The sequence below is a fragment of the Ixodes scapularis genome, unplaced genomic scaffold (genome assembly GCF_016920785.2).
Source record: "Ixodes scapularis isolate PalLabHiFi unplaced genomic scaffold, ASM1692078v2 PGA_scaffold4__175_contigs__length_147842914, whole genome shotgun sequence".
Lineage (NCBI taxonomy): Eukaryota > Metazoa > Arthropoda > Arachnida > Ixodida > Ixodidae > Ixodes > Ixodes scapularis.
The window spans coordinates 63,059,447-63,085,611 of NW_024609879.1; the positions used below are offsets into that span (position 1 = coordinate 63,059,447).

Sequence of the window (26,165 nt, forward strand, 5' to 3'; positions counted from 1 at the left end):
CATTGTCGCCGACTGGACCTCCGCACGTTAGTCCTCGTTTGAAGCCTATTTTGCCACTTTGGACCTTTTGCGGTGAGTGTTTCGGCGAATTTGGAGAGACTACGGCTATCGTGAAGTCGCACACGCGGAAAAAGTTCGGCCGGCGATTGCGGTTTTCGAAAGCACGAGGACGAAACGTTCGTAAAAAAGTTGTCGCCGTCGCCGCCGCCGATGTTTGTTCGAGAGCTTTGCCTGACCGACTGAACCTCGCAACTACCGCAGCCCCAGCAACGTGAGCACCCGACACTGATTTGTCTTGTGACACTGACACGCTCACCGCTTTTGAGCAAAAGATTAGCCTTTTTGAGTCAGGCGAATGCGGCGGGAGCACCGAAGATGCCGAAGATCAGGAAGAGCCTTCCAGCGACAACGTAACTGGCTACCGTTTGGTGGACGAAGCCTGTGTGCGAGGCTTGGTTGAAGCACTTCTCTGCCCAACTTGTCACGCTGGTGGCCTTAAACTTCTAGAAACTTGTGTGACGTTTGTCATGGAATGTTCTGACTGCGGAGTCATCATTTCGGCGCCGTTGTCATCGAACATTGATGGCACGCAACAAACTGAGCTCCACCGCATGCCTCGGTTTTATTTCACGGAACTGCAGCATTAGTTTTACAAAACTAACAAACTTTATCACTGGACTCAACCCCCCTCGCCAATGCATCTCAAGTCCTATCAAAAGATTGCAGTGAAGGTGCACGACGCAGCCATGCAAGCGTCATGCAATGTAATGTCAGAGGCTGCACGGATTGTGCGGAAGACGCTGGGTTCCAGCTTTGCCGGTGACCAAGCACTGCAAGATGTTTCCGTAAGCTATGACGGTATTTGGCATAAGAAAGACCACACATCACATTTTGGCGTAGGCGTCGCCATCGAGCAGGAGACTGGCCTTGTTCTTGACTATGCAGTCGTGAGCAATTACTGTCACGACTGCAGTCTTGGCCCAAAAGAAGGAGCAGAAGTGCACAGGAAGTGCAAGAAGACCACAAATCAAAGTGCCAGAAAAACTTTGATGGGCCATCGAACGCAATGAAAGTCCGAGCAGCGGATATCATTTTCGCTCGATCAGTGGAGCTGCACAACCTCCAATACGCAACCATCCTTTGCGACGGCGACAGCAAAGCCTTCAAGCACATCGATGCGCAACAGCTCTATGACAAGGAGGTGTCTAAAGAGAACTGCGTGAATCACGTCGCCAAGAGGGTTTATGCCGGATTAGAGAAGGTCAAGAAAGCCAACAAAGGACTGGGGGGCATGGCAAACTTATGAATGTGGTAATGAAGCAGATGACGAACTATTACGCCAGTGCCCTGAAGCAAAATGCCCCTCGATGTGACAGCTATGCAGCGCGGCGTGTTTGCATCCTTGTTGCACATGTACTCGACTGATTAGGAACCTCGACATAATGCATGCCCCAAGGGGGAAGAATCGTGGTGTCACCACAACCGCCATCTGGCACTTCAAGCGGCTGGAAAGCCATCGGCTCCAAAGCCTCACCGGCGGGCTTTCTCTAAAGAAATGGTCAGAGCTTGTGCCACTCTACAACCGACTGACAGAACGAGACTTGTTGGCCAGGTGCTCGCGTATGAAGATGCAAAACGCGAATGAATCTTTCAATGCTCTTTTCCGGAAGCGCTGCCCAAAAACGGAGTTTGTGTCACTCCAGAAAGTTGAAACTTCGGTGGCCCTAGCTGCCTTGGAGTTTAATCTGGGACCTAAAGGCATGGAGAGGGCACTCCTTGAAATGAAAATCGAAGACGGCAGCCGCTATGAGTCGCAGACAAGAAAGGCGACCCAGCACCGGCTTTCCAGGTCCCGGACCAGTGCCCTCGACTCATCGAAGGCTGCACAAAAGCGACGCAGACTAGAAGCTGTGGCTTCTGAACAGAAGCGCCTTCAGGAGGAAAATCCCACGTATGCTGCTGGACTGTTTTAGTGGCCTAATAGGGGTGCTACATGGAAACGGAGGTGTGCAGACTTTAAACTAGTTTTTCCCAGTTCCATTTTTTTTTTTTGTATAAATTTTGCTTTAGTCTGTCTATAATTTGATAATCGGATTAAAATAAAGGCTGGTTCTTATTTTTTTCTGACCGAAATTTAATGAGGAGTGCACATGTGGACTTGGGTTTTTACATTATGGGTTTCTTTTATAATTACTTCTAATATTTCATCGAAGACAAAGAAGGCTCATAATTAGATTTATTTTCCAGAACAATATTTTTATAGAAATAAGCGACTTTTCACGAAACGCTTTTCACAGGTGCACTCACCAAGTATTCTGCTTCGTATCCAGCAAAAAAATATTTACATTTCGCCTTAGTTTTCCAACAATAGACTGACTAAACAATGGATAGGTGTTTGTTATCAAGACTACTGTAATTTCTTTTGTAATTATAGTAAAGAGTTGAAATTTGGTGGAGCACCTCCTATCACAACCATCAGTTGACTGTATAAATTTCATTGATTTCAAGCCAGCAGTTCAAAAGTTGACCCCCCGGGTAGTGTCTCCCCTTAAATTGTTTCGTATTATACGCAAATAAAACTTTTTTATTTTTTTTTTTCACGGTCCTCAAATCATGTTATGCATTACACACTGGTTTTTACGGTAAGTGAATCAAGGATCCAGAAGTCGGCAAGGGACAAGCCACATGGCGGTAATCCATGTGCCACGGCACCTCGTGTCAGGCCATCAGCCTCAGGGTCATGGGCTACTGCGCGTTCAACCCAGCAAACAACAACCAACACACACCTTACAGAAGTTCATTAAGTCAAAGAAGCAACATGGTTCAACAAACGGATCAAGCAACAGCTGGAGACTATCAAAAAATTTTTAAAAAAAACATCATCCTTCCCAGTGAGATCAAGCTGAGCAAAAATGCTACGGCTGCAGAAGGTGCAAACACATGGCAAAAAACTGCCCAACAACAAACCCTGTTGGCAACTTTGTGGTGAATCAGAGTCCAACAAGTGACAGCAGACGGGTGAAGTTCCTGAAGACTGCTACCATCAATGAAGCTCACCGGCTCTCGGTGATGATTATCCTAAGCAGTTCAGACTATATTGCACCATCGAGCAGCTGAAAAGTGGAAAGCCGTTTCACGTGGAAGAAGACGGACAACTCCATTTCGTGATGCCTAGGAGCATACGTAAAACACCATGTCAAGCTTCATGACTTACAGAGATATTTTAGCACGGACCCAACTGTGAAAAAGATCAAGGAACTCCATTATTTTCCTCTGATGAAGAGCTATGTGCATCAGCACATTCGTAGGTGTTTCGAGTTTCTGAACTTGATGATTAGAAAAGCTGGCCTGTTTGCCTGTTTGCAAACACTTTTTTTTTAGCACAAAGTTTACAGCAGGCTTTTTTTGAAGGTTTGTGACCCTAGATTAACTCTCACCACTAGGTGTGGGTTCTGTCAAAACCACACCAAACCATTAACCAACTTTGTTGGTCAAATTGCCGTCCTTTTAAAATGCTGACTCACCCGCCTTCTTTTCAGAGAAGGCTCCACGAGAGCTACCATTTCCAGCAGGACCTTGGACCAAGCAGAAGAAAGACTTTCCCTCCGCATTTTCAGAAAGTCACATCCGAGGGCATGGCCAAGCAACTGGAGCAGAGAATCACACAAGTTCTGGCTACAAAATGTTCAAGGCTCACAAAGCGCAGAACATCTTTCTCCACACCACAAGCACAGCAGAAACAATTCTCAAGGCCAATGTGGGGGCTTCAATGACCCACATGAAGTAATACAAAGTACATGCTGTACTCTGCCAAGATGGACAGGTCAGCAAGGTTTCCAGTGCCTGCAACGCTGGACAAGGCGGTCCTATATCCCGGATGCCCTGGCCCGCACTAAAGGAGGAAGGCGGTGGGGCCCATCTTCTTCAAAGAGAGGTGCAAGTATGGTGTCGTTCAAGGAACTAAGATTCGTCAAGCATGACCCTAACAACAAGGCGAAGAGGGCAAGAAGAACCATGGAAGTGCATTTGGACGTAGCACAGGCAACCATCAAGAGCCTGCATACAGATTTCATAGAGAAGGGGATATTCTCAATGTTTGCGGACATGGTGGAAGAAGCTGCCCATGCCAAGGAAGGTTCAGGAGTACCCGAACACAGATGATGAGGCCTCTGCACCACGGATCAGCTTGCCCATAAAAGAGTGCTAGAATCACCAGATGCCACTAAGCAATCCATGCACCCTGACTCTTGCACAAGCTCAGCACTTGGAGAAAGAGAAGCGCGGCCAGAGCAGAAGTATGCGGTGGCATGCGAAACGTGAGAAAAGAATCACGGCATCACAGTTTGGAGACATTGGGGAAAGAGAGGCACCGGTGAACGAGAAGTCTCTCAGGACGCTCTTCTCGGGCGGACATGGCATGACACGTCACATGACTGCGGGACTTCAGAATGAGGTGGCCGCTCTGAAGGCCAAGCAAAAGGTCCAAGTCTTTAGTGTTAACCTTTGTTTCAACCCCGGTCTTCCCATGCTGGGGGCATTGTAACGTTCCCGTCTGGTGACTCGTCATAGTTAGCCGTCTCACTGTGCGTGTGTTGGGGAATGCGGATTCACCACTCCGAAACTGTAAGGCGCGCCTCACAGTTAGTCACCTATGTGCGCGTGGGCGTGGGTGCGTGTGAGAGAGAGAGAGAGAGAGGCGGCAAGAGGGGAGAAGAGCCAAGCACAGGGCTCTTCAGGAGTAATGAGGAATGCAGATTCGCCCCTCCAAAACTGTGGGCGAAAGTGCTGGTCATCTACCCTCCGATGGGTGAAATGGACGAAACTGCTAGGCGTCTACCCTCTGATGGGTGAAATGGAGAAGCCGGAAGAAGTCCTCCACCTTGTCAAGATTTATCCTCGACTGTTCGCATCTTACCCTCCATCTTCCGGCGCCTTCCTTTTGCCTTCCACTGCTGCCGAAGGTGCTCACTCTGTGTCCACTACCACCACGCCCCTACTTCACGAAAGTGGACCTTAAAGATGCGTTCTATCTTTGTCCATGACCTCCTAACCTGCGGGTTTAGGCTAAACCCAGAGGATTCGGAGTTCTCCCCCACCCAGCGTATCCGATTCCTCGGGTTTCTTTTGGACGGTAAAACCCAGACAATTGGGCATACCCCAGCAAGATGCAGAGACCTGCTGGCGACCCTCAAGATCTTGGATGTCCCGCGACCGATCTCCCCCTACCAGCGACTCGCCGGCCTGTGGGCTTTTTATTTCTCCCTTTATCAAGCACACTTCCACGCTATCAGGCCTCTCCATCAAGCCGCGGCTACGGGATCCCCCCCATCAAAACAATGGGTACAACTTTTTTCTTTTGTGCTGGGCATGCTGCCCGCCTCCGTCCCCTTTGTGCCCCCGACGGTCCAGCACTCCGCTTTCGCCGACGCAAGTCTCACAGGACTCGGCGTTCGTGGTCCTAAAGGCAACATCGCAGTCATCTGCCCAACCCCCCATGGGATCTACAAGCATGAACTTTATGCAGTACTTTTTGCCCTTTTGTGTTCACCACACCGGACCCTAGTTTTCTGCGACAACGCAGCTATTGTTCACGCCCTGACCAAGGGCGTACCCTGTCTTCGTGTGAAGCCCTCGCAGCTACCCCTTTGCTTTCAAATAAACAGTCTTGGCTGCGCTGGCTGCCCACGACTGAGAACCCCGCCGACGTCCCCTCTCGGCTCAACCGCACACTTTTCCGTGGGTCGAGAGGGTTTCGTCGCCAGGGGGCCGGGCCTACTTAAGGCTCGTCCCGCTGGAGGGGAGCTCAGTCGGAGGGTAGGCACCACGGCAGAAGGGTTTCTGTGATACCGGATAGACCCAGTTAACCAGTGTGGCAGACGCGTACGGCTTCACCCTTGTCCTGTTGGCGGCAACCATATTGTCACCATGCCGCCTAAACAGGTGGCGCCTCACCCTGACGACGACCAAAGTTCTGATAACGAGTCGGACACTCCCGGAGTTGTCCGAGCCTTGGAGTCCCACGCAGAGCGTATCGAAGACCTGGTCCACGCAGACCGCATGGCAGCCAACCAGACCTTGGAGCGGCTGCTCCAAGATGCCCAGCGGCATCAGGAATCAAACAGAGAGATCGCGGATGCGGTCGCCAACGCAGTTGGGCGCGCGTTGGCCCAAGGACTACACCACGCCGGAGCTCCCCCGCCAATCCCCCCCCCCCCTGCAACGCAGCCCCCCATCACAAGCTTCGGAGGACTCCGACTTCAGGGTGGCCCTGCTCCAGACTCCCAGCCCCCAATCGGCGTCCCCCCTCCCGCCGACCCCTGGCCACCACTCTCGCAGTCGGAGTTCCAGCCCACCCCTGCGACCCACACAGCCGCCGTCACCGGGCCGGACCCCCGATACCAGCAGCAGCCCTTTGGGCTCGCCGCCTCCGACACCGGGAGGTTTTTTGCTCCATACGAGTACCCGCCCACCCAGCCCTACAACATCCAGGTGGCTGGACGACAGCACATCTTTACGGTCCAGGACCCCCCCACGAAGAGGGACATCGCGGAGGCATTTATCCATGTCCAGCATGCCGCCCGCCACTCTCCCCATATCGGCAAGCGAGAGATCACAGAACTCCAGTTACTGGAATGTTTTGTCCAAGTATGGGATTGCCACTGCACCGGGCTCCCCAACCGGGACAAACTCAAGATTTTCGATCGAGTATGATTACTCTATCATGTCGCTCAGTCCGGTTGGCCGCTCAGTCCGGTGGTATTCGAACTGTCAAGTATTCCACGAACGCCACCCGTCTCAAGACAGAGCTGGTCAACCACGCGTGGACCACAGGACACACCTTCGACTTCACAGCCGCGACGACCTTGGCGAAGGAGGATAGGGGGGCCCACGCAAACTACTTGAGTCATGGTTCATCCGCGGAGATAAGACGGCATGCAACAAGAACCGTCGCCCCCTCCCGGAAGCTTATATGGACCTTCCCAATAAATAGGACTGCGTTGACCGAAGCTCTCTTATTCCTGTGTATGTACTGATGACGCCTCCCGCATGGGAGGCGAAACGTTTAATGAAGTTATTTTTCTTGTTATGTGAAGTCAGTGTTCTTATTTTAATCATGATTAGAGTTAGCAATCCTGAATGCTCGCAACGTCTATCCGATCACGAAATCATATTTTTACGTCGCTATATCGCTGCTAAGATTACATCGTAGATTACATCGTCTTTTATAATCGTAAGAAAGGCGTGTGGCAAGATTTGTACTATTGGCAAAGCCGTGTATTAGAGTCATGATCGTTCAAAACGGCAGAATGCATCTTTTTCTTTTCTTTTTTTCATCCCCTGTACCCTGCAAGCCTATCATGAAAAAAAAATAATAATAATAATAATAAAGCTTTAGGCTATAAAAAACGGTCTGTCTATATTCTGTTACGGCATTGAGTGGCAGTGCGTCCCCTTTTTAGAGGCACCACTGAAACAGCCGTCGGCAATGTAGAAGCGGTCGCCGTGCTGACGACTTGCTGCACTTGTTGCAGTGGTCGCAGGCGTGTACGCGCGGCGCAGAGCGGTCGTTCCAGTAGCTCCGGTTGCAACGGACGCAGTCGTAGATAATGAGCTCGTTGCAGATGTCTGAACCAGCTTGAACTCCTTCAGTGAGGAGGTGTTCAAATGCCTTAGCGTTGTCGAAGACCTGGTCATCCGCAACGCCGTTAAAAGGCTGCGCCAGGCAAAAGTCACTCATTTCTTTCAAAATGTGTGACACACTTGAGAGAGAAATCTACTAGTCTGGTGAAATAAGGAGTTTCCTAAGATTAATCTTTATTTTTCATCTAACATAAAATAAATTGTTTTACAAAGGTAAGTTGTCTCATGGCATGTATTTTGGCCTGAAAAATTGACGTTTTTGTTATAACGCGGTACCGCTTATAGTGCGGATTTTCGCACCTCCCGTGACATACGTTATATGCAGTCTACACTGTACTAGTTATATTTTTGCTTAGATGAATGAATATCTGAATGTAGATAACGTACATTATCACGACTTCTCCAAATTTTTTTTGCTTTCGCCCTCATGTAATGCATGTGTGTAATGCATGCCTTTTAAGTAAAATGAAAGGAAACGAAATCACTGAAGCTGACACAGAAAAATATGATACTCTGTGCTTCCGCTGCTGAATCCCCCCCCCCTCCCCCCCATTGTCAAGCTGGAGACAAGCCCAGCTTTCTGACATGACGCAGTCATGCATTTCGCAGACTTTGCGAGTGCAATGAATAAATCCGTACAAATTGCAATTTCTTCAAGAGTTGTCGGCAGATGACAAGGCGAAACGCCTCGAAATTCGCCAAGCGTAACTTGAGTGCATCGATGCTGACCCAGGCCATGTGCAGTTCTTACTGTAAAGTGATGAAGCCATCTTTCACCTTGATAGACAAGTTAACGAACAGAACTGCAGGTTCTGGGCAGAATAAAAACCCTCATGGGCACCAAGAGCAAGTCATAAGTAATTCACTCCCCAAAAGTTACCATCAGGTATGGGATTTGGAGGGACGGTGTCCTTTTAATTGCTTGGTGTGCCAAACAGCAGGCGCTACACAGATGGAATCCAGACAATAAGCAAGACACCCTACTGCCAAGGGTGACTGTTGTGGTCCACTCTGGTCTGTTACGGCCATGGATCCCTTCTTGCAGGCACACCACTGTAGCAAACATCCAGGGTTTTAAAGTACCTACCGTATTTACACGATTGTAGGTCGACTCAATTGTAAGCCCAACCCCCCCCCCCCCCCCCCCACATCGCACATCAACAAAAAAAAAAATTTTTTTTTTTTTTTAGATGTGTTTTTTATTGCAAACAAGTGAGAACGACAAGGTATCTGTTTCGGAAGCCGAGCCTCCAACACGCGATCGATGCCTTCTGGCGTGCTTTGGCTGCGCATGCACGTGCGAGGTGCATGAGATGGCCAGGCGTTATTGGAACTAGGAAGTTCACGCTGGAGGCGGGACAACTGAAGCTGCTCACTGTCGTTCTCACTCCATCCGCGACTAGGCTACGACTCGTCCGCACTGGTGATGTCAGTCCCGTCGTCACCACTGCTACGTTCTCGAAGCACGTCGTCGGCGTCGTCCAATGAAATCTCGCACTTCGCAAATGACAGGATCAACCGCATCTTCTGCGCTTGCTCGGCGATCGTGCTGGACGTCACAAGTAGGGACCAATTGCGCACGTTTGCGGCGTACGTTGCAAGCCTGACCTTCAACTCCAGAAGGCATCCCCACCTATCCAGACTTTGGCCCGCGGAAGCCTCTTTGTTTGCCGTCACACTTTAAGATTCCGCGCCACCGCAGACTCCACTGGAGCATCACCCACTCCGACGAACTTGCGTCCAACAGCGCAGTTGTTGGTTGCTTCTGAGTGAAAAATGGCCAGAAACAAACACCGATAACTTAAACTGCCTGGATCACGCGTTTCAGTACAAATTAACATAGTTAGCGCACCAGCATGATATCGTACTCGATCAAACGATGTGCGACCGTGAATTGTGCGAAAAACTGCGAAGAGAAGCCGCGGCGCCGCTGCTGTTCCAGCGGCCTCCGGAGTGGCTCTTACGAGAAGTGCCGTCACTCCCCTGGAGTCGGGCGCTCCGTGCTCTGTGCCATGCATTCGGTTTAATTTGCGAATCGCTATCAATCATGCTCCTTCGCGCAAATAAAAAATAATTAATTTGTAAAATGAGCGCACAAAACAGTGTAATGCTAGGGGTACAGCCAGCAGAACTCGTAACAAGCCGAGGTGTCCATGATACCGCGATTGTTTCGTTTTTGCCGGCGGTGGAATGCTTTAGTTCGATTATAAGCCGACCCCCCCACTTCAGATTTTCAAAAATTGAAAAAAGGGTCGACCTACATTCGTGTAAATACGGTAAGTACAAGTAACTGGAAATCAATATCTAAGTACTTTTGTTGTACCTGAGGTACAAACCTAGGTACTTTCATTTCTCGGTATCTGTATCATAGGTACATTTTCCAGTAACTTGTAACTAAGTGAGGTTACTTTTTACAAGTACTTTTCTATTCACTTCGTCAAAATGGTAGAAAGTATAAATCTTGAAGTATTAAAACGCTATCATGTGTCGTGCTTAACACCGAGTTGGGTACGACCTGGGAGGCACTGACTTGATCGAACGACGTTATAGCAAACGATGCCTCGCCCATGATGTTTCATTGAACGACACTTTAGCAAATGGCGGTGTTCATTTGAGCGAACAATGAATTAGCGATGCCGTTCTAGCGACACCAATTTATCGAATCACTTCGGAACTCCGTTTAGAGAAAACAGCGACTTGTTTTTTTCATCTCAAACCGAAATCGACTTCGTTGCGTGTTAGAAGCTCCTCCGACAGCTACACAAGGGAGGACATAACGCGAAAAATGCGCACAGTCTCTGTTGCCTGTATCTCACCCTGGTGGTGGCTCTCTTCTGCAATAAATACGATAAAAATATAATTGAAAATAAATTATAATTACAATCGTAAAGCAACGTAACATTGCATATATAATACAGTATACACTCAATAAATCAGACTCAAATTTTGCAGTTATCAAAACTGAAAAAGTTCCTAAAGAGAAAAAGAAAAAGCTTATTTTTCTTCTGACTAACGAAAGAAAAAAAAAACGAGGAAGCTTGAAGCCTTTCTTTCGCTTGTCATCGCAAAGGTGCATATGCACTGGACTCGTGCGTTTCTTCATGCAGCCGACGTCTTCTGGGCCCGTCGACGTCAGCAACGGCTTTGAGAGCAAGAACGTCAAGAAGCGAGTTTCATCAGTTTCGGCGTGACATGCTAAACAGTGGAAGCTGTGGCCTCGGTGAACCAATTGACGCGTGGGGTTTAAGGCACGTGAGGACTCAACTCCGATGTGGACATTGCATTGACACCAATAAAGCACTTTTATTGAACTCGTTTTTGTGTGTATCCTTAGTGTAAAAAGCTTTACTTCCAATATATTCTGACCAATTTGGGGAAAATACATAAAAGAAGGTATCTTTGAAGTAACTGCACCTGTGCTATAGGTACATTTTCAAGCGAGTTAGGTATGTACCTAGGTGCCTTTTTGTATGAGTAACTGTAACTGTGTCTTAGGTACATTTTTTAAGTAACTTTTACAACCGTCCCAACATCCAAGAGCTCCACGAAAATTCTGACTTAAATCTTGGCCTTGCTTTGTGGTAGTAAAAAAAAAGGGAGAAATTTGGCTTTTAAGCAACAAGCACTTGCGGTAAGTAAATTGGAATTGGTAGCTAGACTGACATCACAGTGCACATCACTTTGTTCAAACACCAAGAATATCTGAATGTTGTGGCGCCAGGGAAGAGAAGGACACTGTGCACGAGACAATAGAAACTTTAAGTCGCCTTGATCAGTGAATTCCCGGAACCTCAGACAAAAACGGACATTCAGTCATTTTGTAAATCGTCGTTTGCTACTAACGTTACATGCCCAATTATTCCCAGGTGGCAAGCCTTTTGACTGACCGACTGTGTAAAGGAGAGTCAGCTAACTAATGTGCATTAGGACGCAGCAGAGGAACATGCATTTCAGGGCATAAAAAAGGTGCCGATTTCTCGCCCTGCATTGAGTGCAACAAAGACTTTTTACCCTAGTGTGATGCTAGCAACAGGAGGAAATGAGGGTATTCTGGGTCAAGTTGGTTACAATCACAAAGTGCACCCTATTCTTTAAGCTAGTCACAAGTTGACTTTGAGAGAGGAGGCCTACAGTGCCCAAGTGGGACTGGGGCCTTAAAGGGGTAGTGAAACGAAATTTTAGCGCCGATCTTGTTGCATAAATATGGGCTAGGGGCAGGCACCACCTCGGAAATATAAATATTGCGCTGTAAAACACAGGAGAACTAATTTTAAACATAATTAAACGATTTCAAATTCTCATCTGGTGGATGGGGGGAAGTTCTCGTGATATCACTTGTGGCATAGGAGCAGCGCCATTCTGCGGCAATACGGCGTGCCGGCAGATTCGCCTAGGCCTGAACGCGTTTGCAAAGCCTTGGCGGAGAAAGCCAAAGCGTAGTTGGCAACAGTGAGCTCGTTCTCGTTGCTGCTCTTTGCACGACACGACCCGAGCATGCTTCTGGCACGGCCGGTATTAGTTGCTGCGAGTCGCGAGCTGCGAGCCGACGTTAAAAAGGATATGTTTGAACTACGAGGGTGTCAGCAAGAGCCACGCAAATACCTGTTCACACTCGGAGCGGACACGCGCGTTTGATCGAAGTGCTTGATTCGCTCTGTTAGACCGCGTTTCGGTAAGCGCTTCTGGACCGATCTTCTACGATTGCAACTCGATACTGACATGACACGCGGCAAAGAAAGGTTAGACCGACATCGCGTAGCTCCCACGAACTGCTATAGCTCGATAGTGACGTAGCGTCGAGTCAATAAAAATGGCATACTAATACCAGAGTGTACACACCGAGTTGCGAAGGTAATCCGTATAGCGTTTATTCGAGCTCTATATCACACAAAACAAGGAGATAGAATCAATGAGAGTCCCTTTTCGACGACAGCGTTCGTCACCGCTGTCTCAGAAAACAAGATCGAGATGACAAGGGGAAAATATTGACCTCTGAAATTTAGTTCAGGGATCAAACTACTCATCCGGTAAGGGTCCACAAGGGTCGCGCGGGCATATTCCATTCAGCAGGCCAGCCGGTCATGGACAGACGGTCTTGGCCAAGGACCGCCGGAGCAACGGTGCGCCGAGTCGATGTTGCTGCTAGGCCTACTATATTCTGCCGAGCTCGCTCGGTCGGCAGAATCGTGGCCGTTGTAGCTCTTCTCGTATGTTTGTGGATCCTGCGTTCTTGATCGTCGTGGTCTGTTTTAAGTACTCTTTCCTTTTTTCTTGCTGGTTGAAGTCGGGACGCACGAGAAGAGCACGTAGAAAAATAAATGTCCGTTGGTGGCCGATACCAAGTAACTGAGCGACGCTGTCGGCCTTGTTGATTTGATCGTAAAAAGTGCGTAAGACAGCTTCGGAGCTGTCGTAGGATTCTGTCGTAACCTGCGCAAAGGTTACGACGATTTCGTTTCGAGAGTACGGGTTTTCTCTCAAATTTGTCGTACGCACTCTTTTCGTCGTGAGTTCGCTTTGAGAATCCGGCCTCAGAGCTGGTTTTGTCAGTGCTGCCGTGGTTGCCGACTTGCCGTGGTGCAGCGTGCGTGCAGCCCTTGCACATCTCAAACGGCCACGTTGTCACAGGTCGTAAATCGTCGACGCGCCACCAAGTGGCAACGCTCGTAACCACAACATTCACGCCGTAGCCTTTCCCGTCTGGCACAAGTGACGTCACGAATGCGCCCAATATCCCAAGACGCATCGCGCTCTCCGATGGCCGATTTTTGAGCGCGCGCCCAATCGGGCCCATTAGGGTGAAAAATATAGCCATCCGTTCAAAATACAAACACGCGATTATGATTTATGAATATCATTGATCATATTGAACCTATTTCTGACCATAATAGGTGTATTTCAAGTTTCGCTTCAGTATCCCTTTAAAGGGGCACTGACACCCAAAAGGTCGTATTTTTTTTATTGTCTAAAACGATGCAAGTTGCAGTCGCAGACACGCAAAAAAAAAATGCATCGCAAAAAAAAATTTTCTTACACGCGCGTGCCTTTCTTCTTTTTTTTTTGCCGTTTGATTCTCCCACCTCTTGCCTCCTCGCTTCTTTTGATTCGTGACGTCAAGAATCATAAAATTTAGAAGCTTTGTAGGTGACATTTCTATAACATTTAATAACGGCAATCGTAAAACATGTTTTTTAACGCAATTGCAAACGCACTACGGCCCTTCTTTTTGAAATACCAAAAATTAGAGTCCGCTGCGGTGCCGTTTCCTGGATTTGTATCCTCCCACGGAAAACAGGCGACACCGCTCAAAAACGGTCCGCCGGCGGCCGGCGCTTGCTCCTTTCCTCCTCGCTTTGGGTCGCCATGGCAACAGCAGGGAATGGAGAAAGAAAGTGGACTCTCAGGACTCCGCAATATTTGACGTCAACGCATCGGCGCGGATCGCGTGGGAACTTCGAATTCGGCATTTGGGAATTGTTTTTTAACTTCACAAATACTGAATTCCCAAATTTTGATTTTTGAGGGTAATGTCCTGGCATCGTTTTCAATCGTTTCAGATAACAAAAAAAAAATAGTTTTCATGTTTCAGTGCTTTAAGCAGGAGGCCACTTTGGTAGCCTCGCTGATGCTCTAGTGGCCACTGCTAACCTGAAACTGTACGACTTGAACCTATCATTTGCTGAAAACGCCGAGCGCTGGAAAGCTACTGGTGATGTGGTTGGCACATTGGATTCATTCTTGCTTGATGCTGACGGGCTTCTTTTGTGGTACATACCATGTGAGAACGAGGCCTTTTAATTCGTTCAAGGTGGTTGTACCCCGAGGGCCGAGAGACGCACTGTTGCGCTTCTATCACGACACCCCCTTGGCTGGGCACTCGACTGGCCCTTAAGACCTAAGGTAAGTTGTATCGCTCCACTACCTGGCCGAACATGAAAAGGGACGTACTCAGATATGCCTGCTTGTGCCACCTGTGCCGAAGCCCCAAGCCACGAGGCGAAAAAACCCCGGCTTGTTGCAGCCCATCAAGAGCCAGCAACCTTGGTCTCTTGCAGCTTGCGACATTGTCGGCCCTCTTCCAAGGAGCCCAAAGGGGTCATCAGTACCTGCTGGTTGTCACAGACCACTTTAGCAGATGAGTGGAACTATTTCCTCTCCGAACACTCACGACTCAAGCGATCCTAGATAAGCTACTAGAGGTGTTCTCGCGCTTCGGGTATCTTCAGGCTTTGATAACTGACAATTGCAGCATCTCCACAGCAAAGGTACCGTATTTACTCCAATATAGGCTGATAGTTTTTATAAAAAAAGTTAAAATCGAAACTCGGAGGTCGGCCTAGGAACAAGGATCTGGTTTACGCCTCCACCACCTTGCAGCAATGCCAGCTGCCGAAACCAAAACTACCGAAGGTGGCGCTACTGGCACCCCGCTTCTGTCCGCTTCAACCAACACCATCATGTCTATATTGTTTTGAGAGGTTTAGACACCGCGCACCACGCAACGTTCATTCTCGCTCAACGCTATGGCACCGACCAGTCGATGCCACTACACAGCAGCTTTTAAGCGGAAAGTTGTCTTGGCGGCTGTACAATCCTCCAAACTCCAAGCCCAGCGGGATTTTGCCATGGACGAACAAAATCTGCGTCGCTGGAGAAAGCAGCCTGATCAACTCTTCTCGTGTGCGGCAATAAAGATGGCGTTCTCGGGACAGTGAAGGGGCATGCACCACGAAGTGGAGATCGAGGTTGCAAACTTCGTCAGGATCCAAAGAGCAGCAGTACATCCCACAACCACTCAAATCTTCCAGCCAAAGCAAGAGAAGTCGCAAGAGAATGAGATGTGCCTCGCACACTGTTCAAAGCAAGCAGAGGCTAGCTGCAAAGATTCATAAGAGATTTGGATTCAGCCTTCGACAACTAACGTCTGTGCGCCAGAAACTACCAGCGGACGTCGAGAAGTTGATCAGATTCCAGCACTATGTGATAAGGAAGAGAGAAGAAAAGAACTACATCTAGGGCAAATCGGCAACACCGATCAGACACTGGTTTACTTCGATACGCCCCTCGCTTACACCGTAAATGAAAAGGGCGCAAAGGAAGTCAAGATTCAGACGGCAGGGTCTGAGAAGCAGCGGACGACAGTGATGTTGAGCTGCACAGCAGATGGTCACAAACCGCCATCATACATTATTTTTAAATGGAAGACACTTCCCGCTAAAGGAGAGTTCCCAGAAAAGTCATTGTGCGGGCCAATGAGAAAGGATGGATGAACAGTGCCTTGGTCGAGGAATGGGTGAAGTTGATTTGGCAACGGCGTCCAGGTGCAGCACTGTGCAAGCACTCGATTTTAGTTTTAAACTCTAATCGCAGACATCTGACGGACTACGTGAAAACCAAACTTTCTGAAGATGCGACAGATTTGGCCATCGCAATCAATAAGCCATTTAAAGGGGCCCTGCAATGACTTTTTTACTGGTTTTAATTTGCACCGAACCTGAGCGCACTGAACGTAGTAACTTAATCAAACTTTTCTCAAATTTCGCTTTATTTTAAAAGTTATAGGCAAATTAGAATTACAAAAACAAGCAAAAAATAACCTCCTTCATGACGTAGTAGGTCCTGGCTTGAGTGGCCGTGAACTAGAGGAGGGGTAGTGAGCTCATCGAGCGTTCACGGTTGCCGCACTCCGGGTCAACGGCTCGAGAGGGCGCCACTAAAGCATATTTATTTATTTATTTATTACAATACCCTCAGGGCCAAAAGGCATTACAGAGGGGGTGGGGCAACCAAAAAATGAAAAAAAAAAGGGTACAAAAAGAGAGCAAACACAGCCGAGAATAAACATCAACAGCTCGAAACACAGCACTCTGGTCAAAAAATAAACAAAAGGACAATCACGACAAAAGGTGAGCAGATAAGGTTTTTTTAAATAAATCAATTGAAGGTATATTAACAAACGAAGCGGGAAGGTGGTTCCACTCAAGAGATGTTTTTGGAATAAACGCGTTCAAAAAGGCTGATGTGTTACAATGAGGGACACCAACTTTGAATGGATGATCAAAACGCGGAGAAATGAATGGGGGCTCAAGGAACAGTTTATCTTTCAATGACGTGTTAGAATGATAGATCTTGTAAAAGAGGCACAAGCGCGATATTTTGCGACGTAAAGAGAGAGAGGGTAGGGATAGACTGAGTTTCATGGAGGAAACGCTTGCTGTACGATGATAGTTAGAAAGTATGAAACGAACTCCGCGATTTTGCATGGCTTCCAGGTTAGTTATAAGTGTCGAGTGACCGGGATCCCAGATTGCAGCAGCGTATTCTAATTTTGACCGGACCAGGGAGTTATAAAGCAGTAATTTCAAAGAAACGGGGGCCAGTGTAAAATTTCTTTTTAGAAAACCGAGCATAGAGTTAGCGTTAGCAATAATGTGGTCAATGTGGGTTTTCCATGACATGTTATAGGTAATATAGACACCCAGGTATTTGTAACAGGTCACAGACTGAAGTTGAGTGTTACAAATTGAGAGAGGTGGAAGAACCGTGTGACGACGAGAAACTCTCATAGACTTGCACTTGTTAATGTTAAGGGACATCTGCCACAATTCACACCATTGGGATACAGCACACAAATCATTTTGGAGGAGGAGTGAATCGGATTCATTAGTAACTTCACGATATATCACACAGTCGTCGGCAAATAAGCTAATAGAAGAGGATACACACGTAGGTAAGTCGTTAATGTAAATAAGAAACAATAAGGGCCCCAGAACGGACCCTTGGGGGACACCGGAAGTGACTGGACTTAGAGAAGGCTCTATGAAGCGGGCGGCCGGGGCGGCTCGCATTGCATTTGTTGCGCGATTAAAGACTATTTCGGCATAACACTTCATTGGCCACAAACAACAGCAAACACGGGGTAAAGATCAGTTCAGAACGGGAGCCACTTCGCGCTGCCATGCCGCCAAATGGCCAAATCGCCAGCAGGGCCCGCGCCGAAGGCCTTCGGAATGCTCGGAACCAGTTGGATCGTTGAGCCGGCATACGACCGCAGCGCCGCCGCGTGCATCCGGGGCTTTTCTACGCTGGCCGTTCGTCGTAGCCTCATCCCACTAGTTCTTTCTAGTATGCGCTGTTTTTTCCGCCGCTTGGTGGCGGGTATGTCGACGGGTCTTTTCTTGTTTCCGTACTTTATAAACTGCATTTGTTTCTTTTCTGATCTAAAATACTGAACAAAAACTACTTTTATAAATAATTGAAACGGTTCGCGCCACTTACATTTTGTATTTCGACTACGAAAAAGCTTTTAGCGGCTCTGACAAGTAGTAAGCCTAGGACCAAACACGTCAAATTTTGCGCGCTTTCAGTACCGCGGGTCGCCCTCATCGGTGGAGGTGGTTTCCGCGTCGTCCGGTTAAAATATGACGCACTGATATTTAGTTACTCTCTCCGTGCCCGCTAGCTTACCCGGACCCCAAGAGACGTGGAAACCGCAAAAAAGATAGTTGCTTAAGTATGATTGCAGGGCCCCTTTAAGGAAGGACACAAAATAATTTTTTTTTTTTTTTAATGTATTTTTCAAATTTTATTTTATCAGTTTCAGAAACTAATAGTGCACCCTTCCTGAAGATTACATACGCATACGGTGGACATTTACGTCTATACAAAATATTTTTGAAGGGGCGGCGACGCACGTTGCATTCCCGAGTCAATCCGGCGAGCGCCAAGTCTGCGATGTTTGCCGTTTTCAAATGCCGATCTCTTTGCACTTATTAGGACTGAGGCGAAGTCCATATGCTCGAGGAAAACATGGTTTCTTCAACATTTTATTAACAATGATAATCTTTGTTTGAGAGTACAGGGGGTCAGAGAAAAAGCCTTCTAGGTGTAGGTTCCAAGTGACTTCAAAACGAAACCGGAGCCTTTAATGGCTCGCAACATGTCACGTGATCCAAGTGCGTGGACACTTTTGCGTTTGCTTTTTCGCTTCGTGCTTCAGTCCTTCAGTTGAACGATCACTTGCTCTTTCTGGTATTTGTTTTGCGTGGTTGTCTTATTTCCGTAATGCCGGGGGTTAAACCGCACGCTTGGCAACCCTTCGGAGCTTGCCCCCGATCTATGTAAACAAGGGGCACATCGGGTGGGCGGCGGCCGTGTCCTAAGCCTAATGTGACAAAGTCGGCGTCTCCACTGTCTCCAGTCCCGATCCACCCGACTGCATCGCCGTCTCCCAGTTCGTCACTTCTGGACGTGACCTTCGAGTCGAAGTTCCCTTGTGCCTTCCTGACAACCTCGAAGAGTTAGAAGAGCTAACTGCAATAGAGCGGAAGATATTGCTCCTACAGGACAGTGACGCCGCCTTAGATCCAGCAGACGCTCCTGCTGCTTCCGACACACCGCCCGACAATTATTGCCTCATTGGTGTGTCTGCCATTGAGAACTTGATTAGCGGTCTCCAGCGCCCAGCGTGCAACGGATCGGACCTCCAACTAAACGAGATCAGCAAAGGAGCACAGGCAGAGTTTGTTGTTGTCTGCCCCGAGTGCGGGGACATTGCTCAGGCGCCTCACTCATCGATTGTCAACCACTCGTGTCAGAGCGAACTGGCGGCATGTATTTGTCTCGCATTCCGCGAATGTGGCATCGGCTATACCAAGCTAACAAACATGTTTGCTGGCATCAACGCTCCCTCGCCCATGCGCCTACGATCATTTCAAGACCTCGAAGAAAAGGTGCACGACGCACCAATGCAAGCGGCGAGAAAAGTCATCAGTAAAGCCGCAGGAGCGGTACGCCAAGCCCACGAATTAGGTGACAATGGTCTGTTGGACGTCTGCGAAACTTATGACGGTACTTGGCATAAGCACACCCACACTTGACGCTTTGGCGTTGGAGCGGCAATTGAGTTGGAGACAGGCTTAGTTTTGGACTTTTCTGTCAAAAGCAATTATTATCATGAACGCAGTCTCAGACCTGCAGAGAAATCCAGTGGCTATGAAGACTGAGCCGAGTCATGCACCAATGTTCCAGAAAAACTTTGGCGGATCTGCACATGCGATGAAAGTGCAAGCGGCCTGACGAGATCTTCCGCCGATCCGTTCAGCTCCATGGCCTCCAGTATCTGACATTACTATCTGATGGGGACAGTAAAGCGTTTAACCACGTTGCTGGACTTCATCTTTATGATAAAGAACTGGAAAAAGAGGACTGCGTCAAACATGTCGCCAAAAGGATGTATGCGGGGATGGAAACGCTTAAGAAAACGAAAAAAGAACTTGGTGGAAAAGGCAAACTCAACAATGTTGTTTTGAAGAGGCTAACAGATTACTACGCTTCTGCGCCGAAGGAAAATGCACCGAACGTTCCGGCGATGCGAAAAGCAGTGTACAGTAGCCTGTTGCACTCATATTTTACTCACGAAGAGCCCCGTCATCAAGCCTGTCCTCAGAAAGAGTGTTCATGGTGCCATTTCAACCGCCACGCAGCGTCGGAGACAGCAAGCAAGCAGGCGAGCCGTCAAAATCACAACCCCACCACCCTGCCTTCTCCAGAGAGATTGTGAAGGAGTTGGTGCCTTTGTATAATCGGTTGTCCAAAACGTCCAGGAAGGAGCTGCTCGAGCGATGTGCCGGAATGAAGACACAAAATGCAAACGAATCGTACAACGCTCTGGTGTGGAGGCGATGCCCCAAAGACGGACTTTGCGTCCCGGAGAACGGTAGAAACAGCTACCGCCCCAGCAGTGCTAGAATTTACCTCGGCCCTACAGGCTTTGAGAGTGCCCTCCTTGAGATGGGCATAGAGCCTGGACGTCACCAGGTGCAGCACTCCAGCAAGGCCCTGCAAGCCAAAATCTCAAAGGCCAAGCAGAAGGCACTCCAGTCTTCCAAGATGGCCCAGAAGCAAAGTAAGCTCCAGGCCATCGCCAAGCAACAGAAGGACCAGGAAGCCGAAGGACCGACCTACGCTGCTGGGGCTTTCTAGTGGGTACAGATGGCGAGGCAATAATAAAAAAAGGGTGCCCAACGTTTAAATGTAGTTTTTTCAGTTTCACTTTTTTTCTGCAAACTTCATACAAGGAAATCTTTTGTTTGCTGATAAAAGTGTTTTGATGTCCCATTCAAGATGTTTCTTGACTGAAATTTACTGGGAAATTGGGCTATTTACTTTATTTCCTTTTAATTTAGAGTGATCATTGAAAACCACCGACATTTTGACAGATTGATATACAAAGAAATTGCATCTCATGCTTCAAGGTAATATCTCTTTCTGGAATATTTGTATTTGAGGAGTAGAAATTAGATAGCCTGAAGATATACACCCCCTACTTCACATCAAAGAAATAAAATTGTTGCTTTATGACTTTATTTGTATACAATAGATTCTTTAACAAATAACACCACCGCTTCATTCACAGATGTGTAACTTTCAACAAATTTATCCTAGAGGTGAGATTTTGCATGGTGCCTTTATATAATAAATGCGCACTGCAAATTTCATTCCAACCACACATGTAGTTCAAAAGTTGCCTCTCTAGCCAGTGTCTCCACTTAAGGATAGGCTCCGGAAGTTTCACACAGATTGGCTTACCCAGGAAGATTAGCAACTGACCTGGCTGGTCAAATCAAGCCTCAATCACCAGGTGGCGAGCTCGATCGCAGCCGCATGGGATGACATCCCAGCAGAACTGATGGTAAAGTCGTTCCAAAAATGTTGCATCTCGAAAGCCCTGGACGGAACGGCTGACCACGCATCATGGGAAAGAATACCAGTGAGGATGACGAATGAACAGAGAAAATGCGAACATAAACCGCGAACGCACACTTATACTCGCACACTTGTTCTGGGAATGTCCCTTCGATCCTCCCACGCCTACTCCACGGGACTTCATCGCCCACCCTCTAGAAGGAGAAGAGGACTCGCTGGATCCCCCTTGGACCGTGCTTCTCCGAAGCTCAGACCCACACATCCAAGCCGAAGTGGTCTCCCGAGCGGATAAGACGGAAATCACGAAGACCCTACAAACAGCGAGTGAGCGTCCGACGTTCGACTTGGCGTGAACATCAGTGCATGTACATCTCTTCCAGAACTGAGAAAGGCCGACTTGCATGCATTGCTTCTTTTTTCAGGAACACAATTTTTTTTCTTTTTTGGAAAGCCGCAGTAGTTAAGGGGACGCGGGTCTTAAAATCAAAAAAAATTGCGAAAATGTCGGTTTTTCAAAAACAGTACTTCAGGACTCCTCATATATCTGAACTTGTCTCAGCTAATTCTCGTGGTCTAATTCAACCTAGAAGTACGAAAAAAAAACGTAATTACCAGTGGCTGGTAAGTCCCAAATGAGTGCGGAGACGCGAAACATGGCTCAACGTCGGGCGCATGGTGCTCAGCCGCTGCCGCTCCGATAGCGGCCATCTTGATTTCATTTTGTAGCTTGTCTTTACGGCCACGTTTTCGCGCCTTTTTCGAAGAGAAAGACCTTTTTGAACCGGACCTGTCGTGTGTTTACTGAGTCACAGAAGTCGGCAGCCGATTGGCTACACAGCTCACGTGACGTAGCGCGCTTACGCTATTGGTGAAAGCGCGCGCCTCCTCTCTCATTTCTCCTTCCTCCTCGCTCTCGCGCGATCCCCTCCACGGCGTCGTCGTCAGCGTCGTCTGCTTCTCGTTTCGTTTGCTTTGTTGGCTTCGACGACAAGCAAGTTCTCTTCGTTTCGCTTCTCGCTATTGCTGATTTTCTTAGTTGTTTACCTCACCTTTCGTTGCATTTACGAAAGAAGTGATGGCCAGGGATAAGCAATTGAAGTCTAGTACGCGTCATGCGTTCGGAAAGCAGCGACGCCGTCCACCGAAGAGAACGCCCAAGTTATCCCAAGATGCGGCGGCGGCGGAATGTTCGGCCATCCAAGTAGATCGTCCGCGATCACCCTCCGCATCAGCTGCCCGATCGCCTGATCAAGTTTGTGCTCAACCCAGCCCCGCGGCGAGTACGTCCCATCGAATCGACACGAGGTTCTAAACGCCCGAGGAGAATGCGCAGCGTTCGGAACGCGCCAGCGATGTCAAGCATGACATCGAGAACAAGTCGGCAACTCAACGGAAGTTCGATCTTCTAGACGTGAACTTCGCGGATGTCGACGGAGGTGCGGGCACCGACTTTGTCGTGATTGACATGGCAGTTTTGGAAGGTCTGTTCGCTAAGACCACGTGCGGGGAGTGCGGCATGCCCGTGAAGTTGACGAAGTCAGCTAGGCAGTATGGGCTGGCTGTGAAGCTAGAACTCTCGTGCACCAGGTGCGACCTCCGCGAGGCCCGTTTTTCATCGCCGAGGGTCGAAGGAGCAGCGAACATCACGCCTTTTGAAGTGAACCTGAGGGCCCTGAAGGGCATCCAATCCATTGGGAAAGGTGTGACTGCACTTTCGGATTTCTGAGCCTGGATGAACCTGTCACACAGGGGCCTCCACCACAAGACGTTCCAGGGGCACCTGCGCAAGGTGGTTCGTGTGTGCGAGTCCATTGCGGCAGCATCTGAAGCTGCAAGTGTTGAGGTCGTCAAGGAGCTCTACAGCGACGTTCTGCAACCTGTCAACAACATTGACGTCATCTTCGACGGCACATGGATGACCCGGGGGCAATCTTCCCACATTGGAGTGGGGTGCATTATTGAAATGTACACAGGCCTGGTGATCGACCACGTCGTCCTTTCTAACTTTTGCCTCGGCTGTTCCGTCGGACCCAAGGCTTCTGAGGAGGGCTACGCCGAGTGGCTTGCAGAGCACGAGTGCCAAAAGAACGTTGACTGCAGTGCCGGACGCATGGAGATGGAGGCAGCACTTGTGATGTTCAGGCACTCGCTTTCAAGACATGGGCTGCGCTACACGACCGTGCTCTCCGACGGAGACAGCCGCACCTTTCATGCACTCACTGAAGAGAAGGTGTATGGTTTTGTGCCCATAGAAAAGAAGGACTGCCTCAACCACGTCCACAAACGAATGGGTGCTGCTCTGCGCATCGTGGTTGAAAAGAGAAAAGCACAGGGTGAGGCACTTGGTGGAAGAGGCAAGCTCCCCCAAGACAAAATCAAGAAGATAACACAATCCGAAGCCACAGCCACGATGTGCCCGAGATGAAGAAGGCTGCGCAAGCGACCCTCCGGCACATGTGCTCGACGGATGGTGCCCCTGACCACAGCCTCTGCCCCAGTGGAGCAAGTTCCTGGTGCAAAGTACAATCGTGCCCAAGCAAACAATGAAGTGCCACCAGCACACAAGGCTCCGCTGCCTGATGCGGTTCGAGCAGCACTAGAACCAGTGTTTGCTCGGCTAAGTGACGAGAACTTGCTGGAACGGTGTTCCGACGGGAAAACTCAGAATGCGAGTGAGTGTCTACACTCTGTCATCTGGGCGCAGACGTTTAAGAACAGCCACGCATCACTGCTCAGCGTGACCAGAGCTGTTGCCGAAGCTGTAGCAGTCTTCAACCAAAGCAGGAGGGAGACCAACGAGAGTGTAGCTTCTGGGCTGAGCTACGCTTCTGGCAACTGCCTCACTCGACGAAGCCTGGAGAAAGACCAGCAACAGCTCCTGAAGTCAAACAAGGTGTTCTCGGACAGCCAAGCCACAAGGAAGAAGCTCTCCAAACGGCACAGGTTGGAGAAGTCCGACGACTATAGCCCGGGACAGCTTTGAACCTAGACAACGCGCGGCGTTGAGCAAAAAACTGCTGTTCTTGGAGCCAATCATTTTTTTTTTATGGAATTATATCCTCACTGAGCGCACGTCAGCTCCCGTTGTCTCCAAGCTTATCAAGGTTACTTTCATACTATTGCTACAGGCTCTTGTTTCAATATTCAAATGCTCTATCAAGAAAAGAAAATTTAAAAAATTAGTGGATTATGGAACCTGGAGAGTCGTCTTGCGTAACTTGCAATATCTTCAGTTTCAAAAGACATACCTAAAAATGACCTACAGATACGAAAGCAGAAAGAACAGATGCACATGTGAGGGAAATATTGTTGCAGTATTAGTGATAGTGTTTATATCATCAACTGTCAAACTTCAAACGCGATTTTCTCAGCTTCGTTTTTTTTACCACCTTCCGAAGGCTTCCGCAACTTTTCGCCAAGTTCTTCTTGTCCGATCATCAAAACTTCTCTATTCTCTTATTCGCATGTGGCTTAGCTGCAGGCTGACATTCTTCTTTTTTGATAAGCCTCAGGCATAAATTATAATTGGCTAATTAGATTACATTATTTCGGTTCAAAATTTTGTAACATTTTGTTGACATATCTCAATAAGATAATGTCATTTTAGAAAAAAAACGAGAATGTCAAGCGCTTCAGCAGCTCTTTGGCGATCACTTCATTTCATTAAAGTAGCAGAATGAGTTGAGAAAGTTGATTAAAGTTGCATACGATATTGCCATAATAAGTTTCATATTATCCAGTAAAACTTTTTTCCTATAAACAGTAGTTCTAATCTGAGTGCATATTTGGAGTCTGTATAGGAAAACACACTAGCATGCAAAGTTTGGTGGCATTCTGACCAGAAATAAAAAAAAAAATTGTTTTAAGACCCTAGTGCCCCCGTCTATCCTGCGGCTTCTTGATGCCGTGTTCCAATAAAGTTGTTTCTCTCTCTCTCGCTCTGCGGTTGGCCTCCATAGAGAACATTGGTGCAGCAGACGAGTTCTTTTTTGAGGACAGCTTCCTAGAGGATGGAGCGCCAGGCATCGACAACGTGGAGACCGAGTTTCTTGTGTATCTGTCAGGGTACATCACTCATAGCGCGAGCAAAAAATACCAGCTTTGTGACTTGTGCAAGGAGTTCCTTCGTAGTGACCCGGTGGAGCATAGTGACATCCTTTTGAGCATTAAGTCCTATCGATCTCAGTCTTAGCCAAATCCCCTGGTCCGTCCATCACGCCATGTGTTCAACCTGCTGCCGCATGCGGACAAGGTGTTCCGCAGTTGTGAGCACAAAGTGGTGAACATTTCACTTGCCTCCCTGATAAAAGCGACTTTGGAATCCCATCAACTTCCAGATGACTTTCCTCGCTGCCATGATCTGGAGAAGCATCTGACCACAGCTTTGTTGATGCTCCGATTGCGGATCACCCTCCGAAAGCTAAGCAGCAAGGCGAAGGCCGTCAAGTCAAAATGTGGGTCAAAAAGTGTTGGAATGAGAGCAGCTCTAACCCGCTGAGCATTGTGGTACTGAGGCTTAGAATTGTTCGTAGTAACATACGAGCTGTATTAACGCTATTGTGATGACTCGTAAAATTATCTGCGACCTTACAATTTTAGCGAAAAAGTTAAAAGCACATATTTACGACCGCTTGTTACATACAAGCGGGGCCTTAAAAACAATGTCCAATTGTCGTCTTCTAGGAGCTGGATTGAAAACCTTTTGTGTGAATCTATATCATGCAGAAGGTGGAAAAGGATTGTTTTGTTTTTCAAGAATCGTCATATTTAGCTCGTCTGAGCTCGATAACTCTCAAACGGTTTTTATATTAATGTAT

General features: G+C 48.2%; 2 protein-coding genes across 2 annotated transcripts in view; one reads left to right on the forward strand and one right to left on the reverse strand.

Annotated features, from left to right (window-relative positions):
• The window catches only part of LOC8028858, an 89,468-nt gene that overhangs the window by 13,403 nt on the left and 49,900 nt on the right, over positions 1 to 26,165 (reverse strand). The window lies entirely within an intron of this gene.
• On the forward strand, positions 5,926 to 6,711 carry LOC120842389 (amyloid beta A4 precursor protein-binding family B member 1-interacting protein-like). The gene has a single exon (XM_040213483.1). It carries the CDS (start codon positions 5,926 to 5,928, stop codon positions 6,709 to 6,711), a length of 786 nt encoding a protein of 261 aa, XP_040069417.1.

Coding starts and splice junctions, on each gene's coding strand:
- LOC120842389 (XM_040213483.1), top strand. CDS start 5,926: ATGCCGCCTAAACAGGTGGCGCCTCACCCTGACGACGACCAAAGTTCT.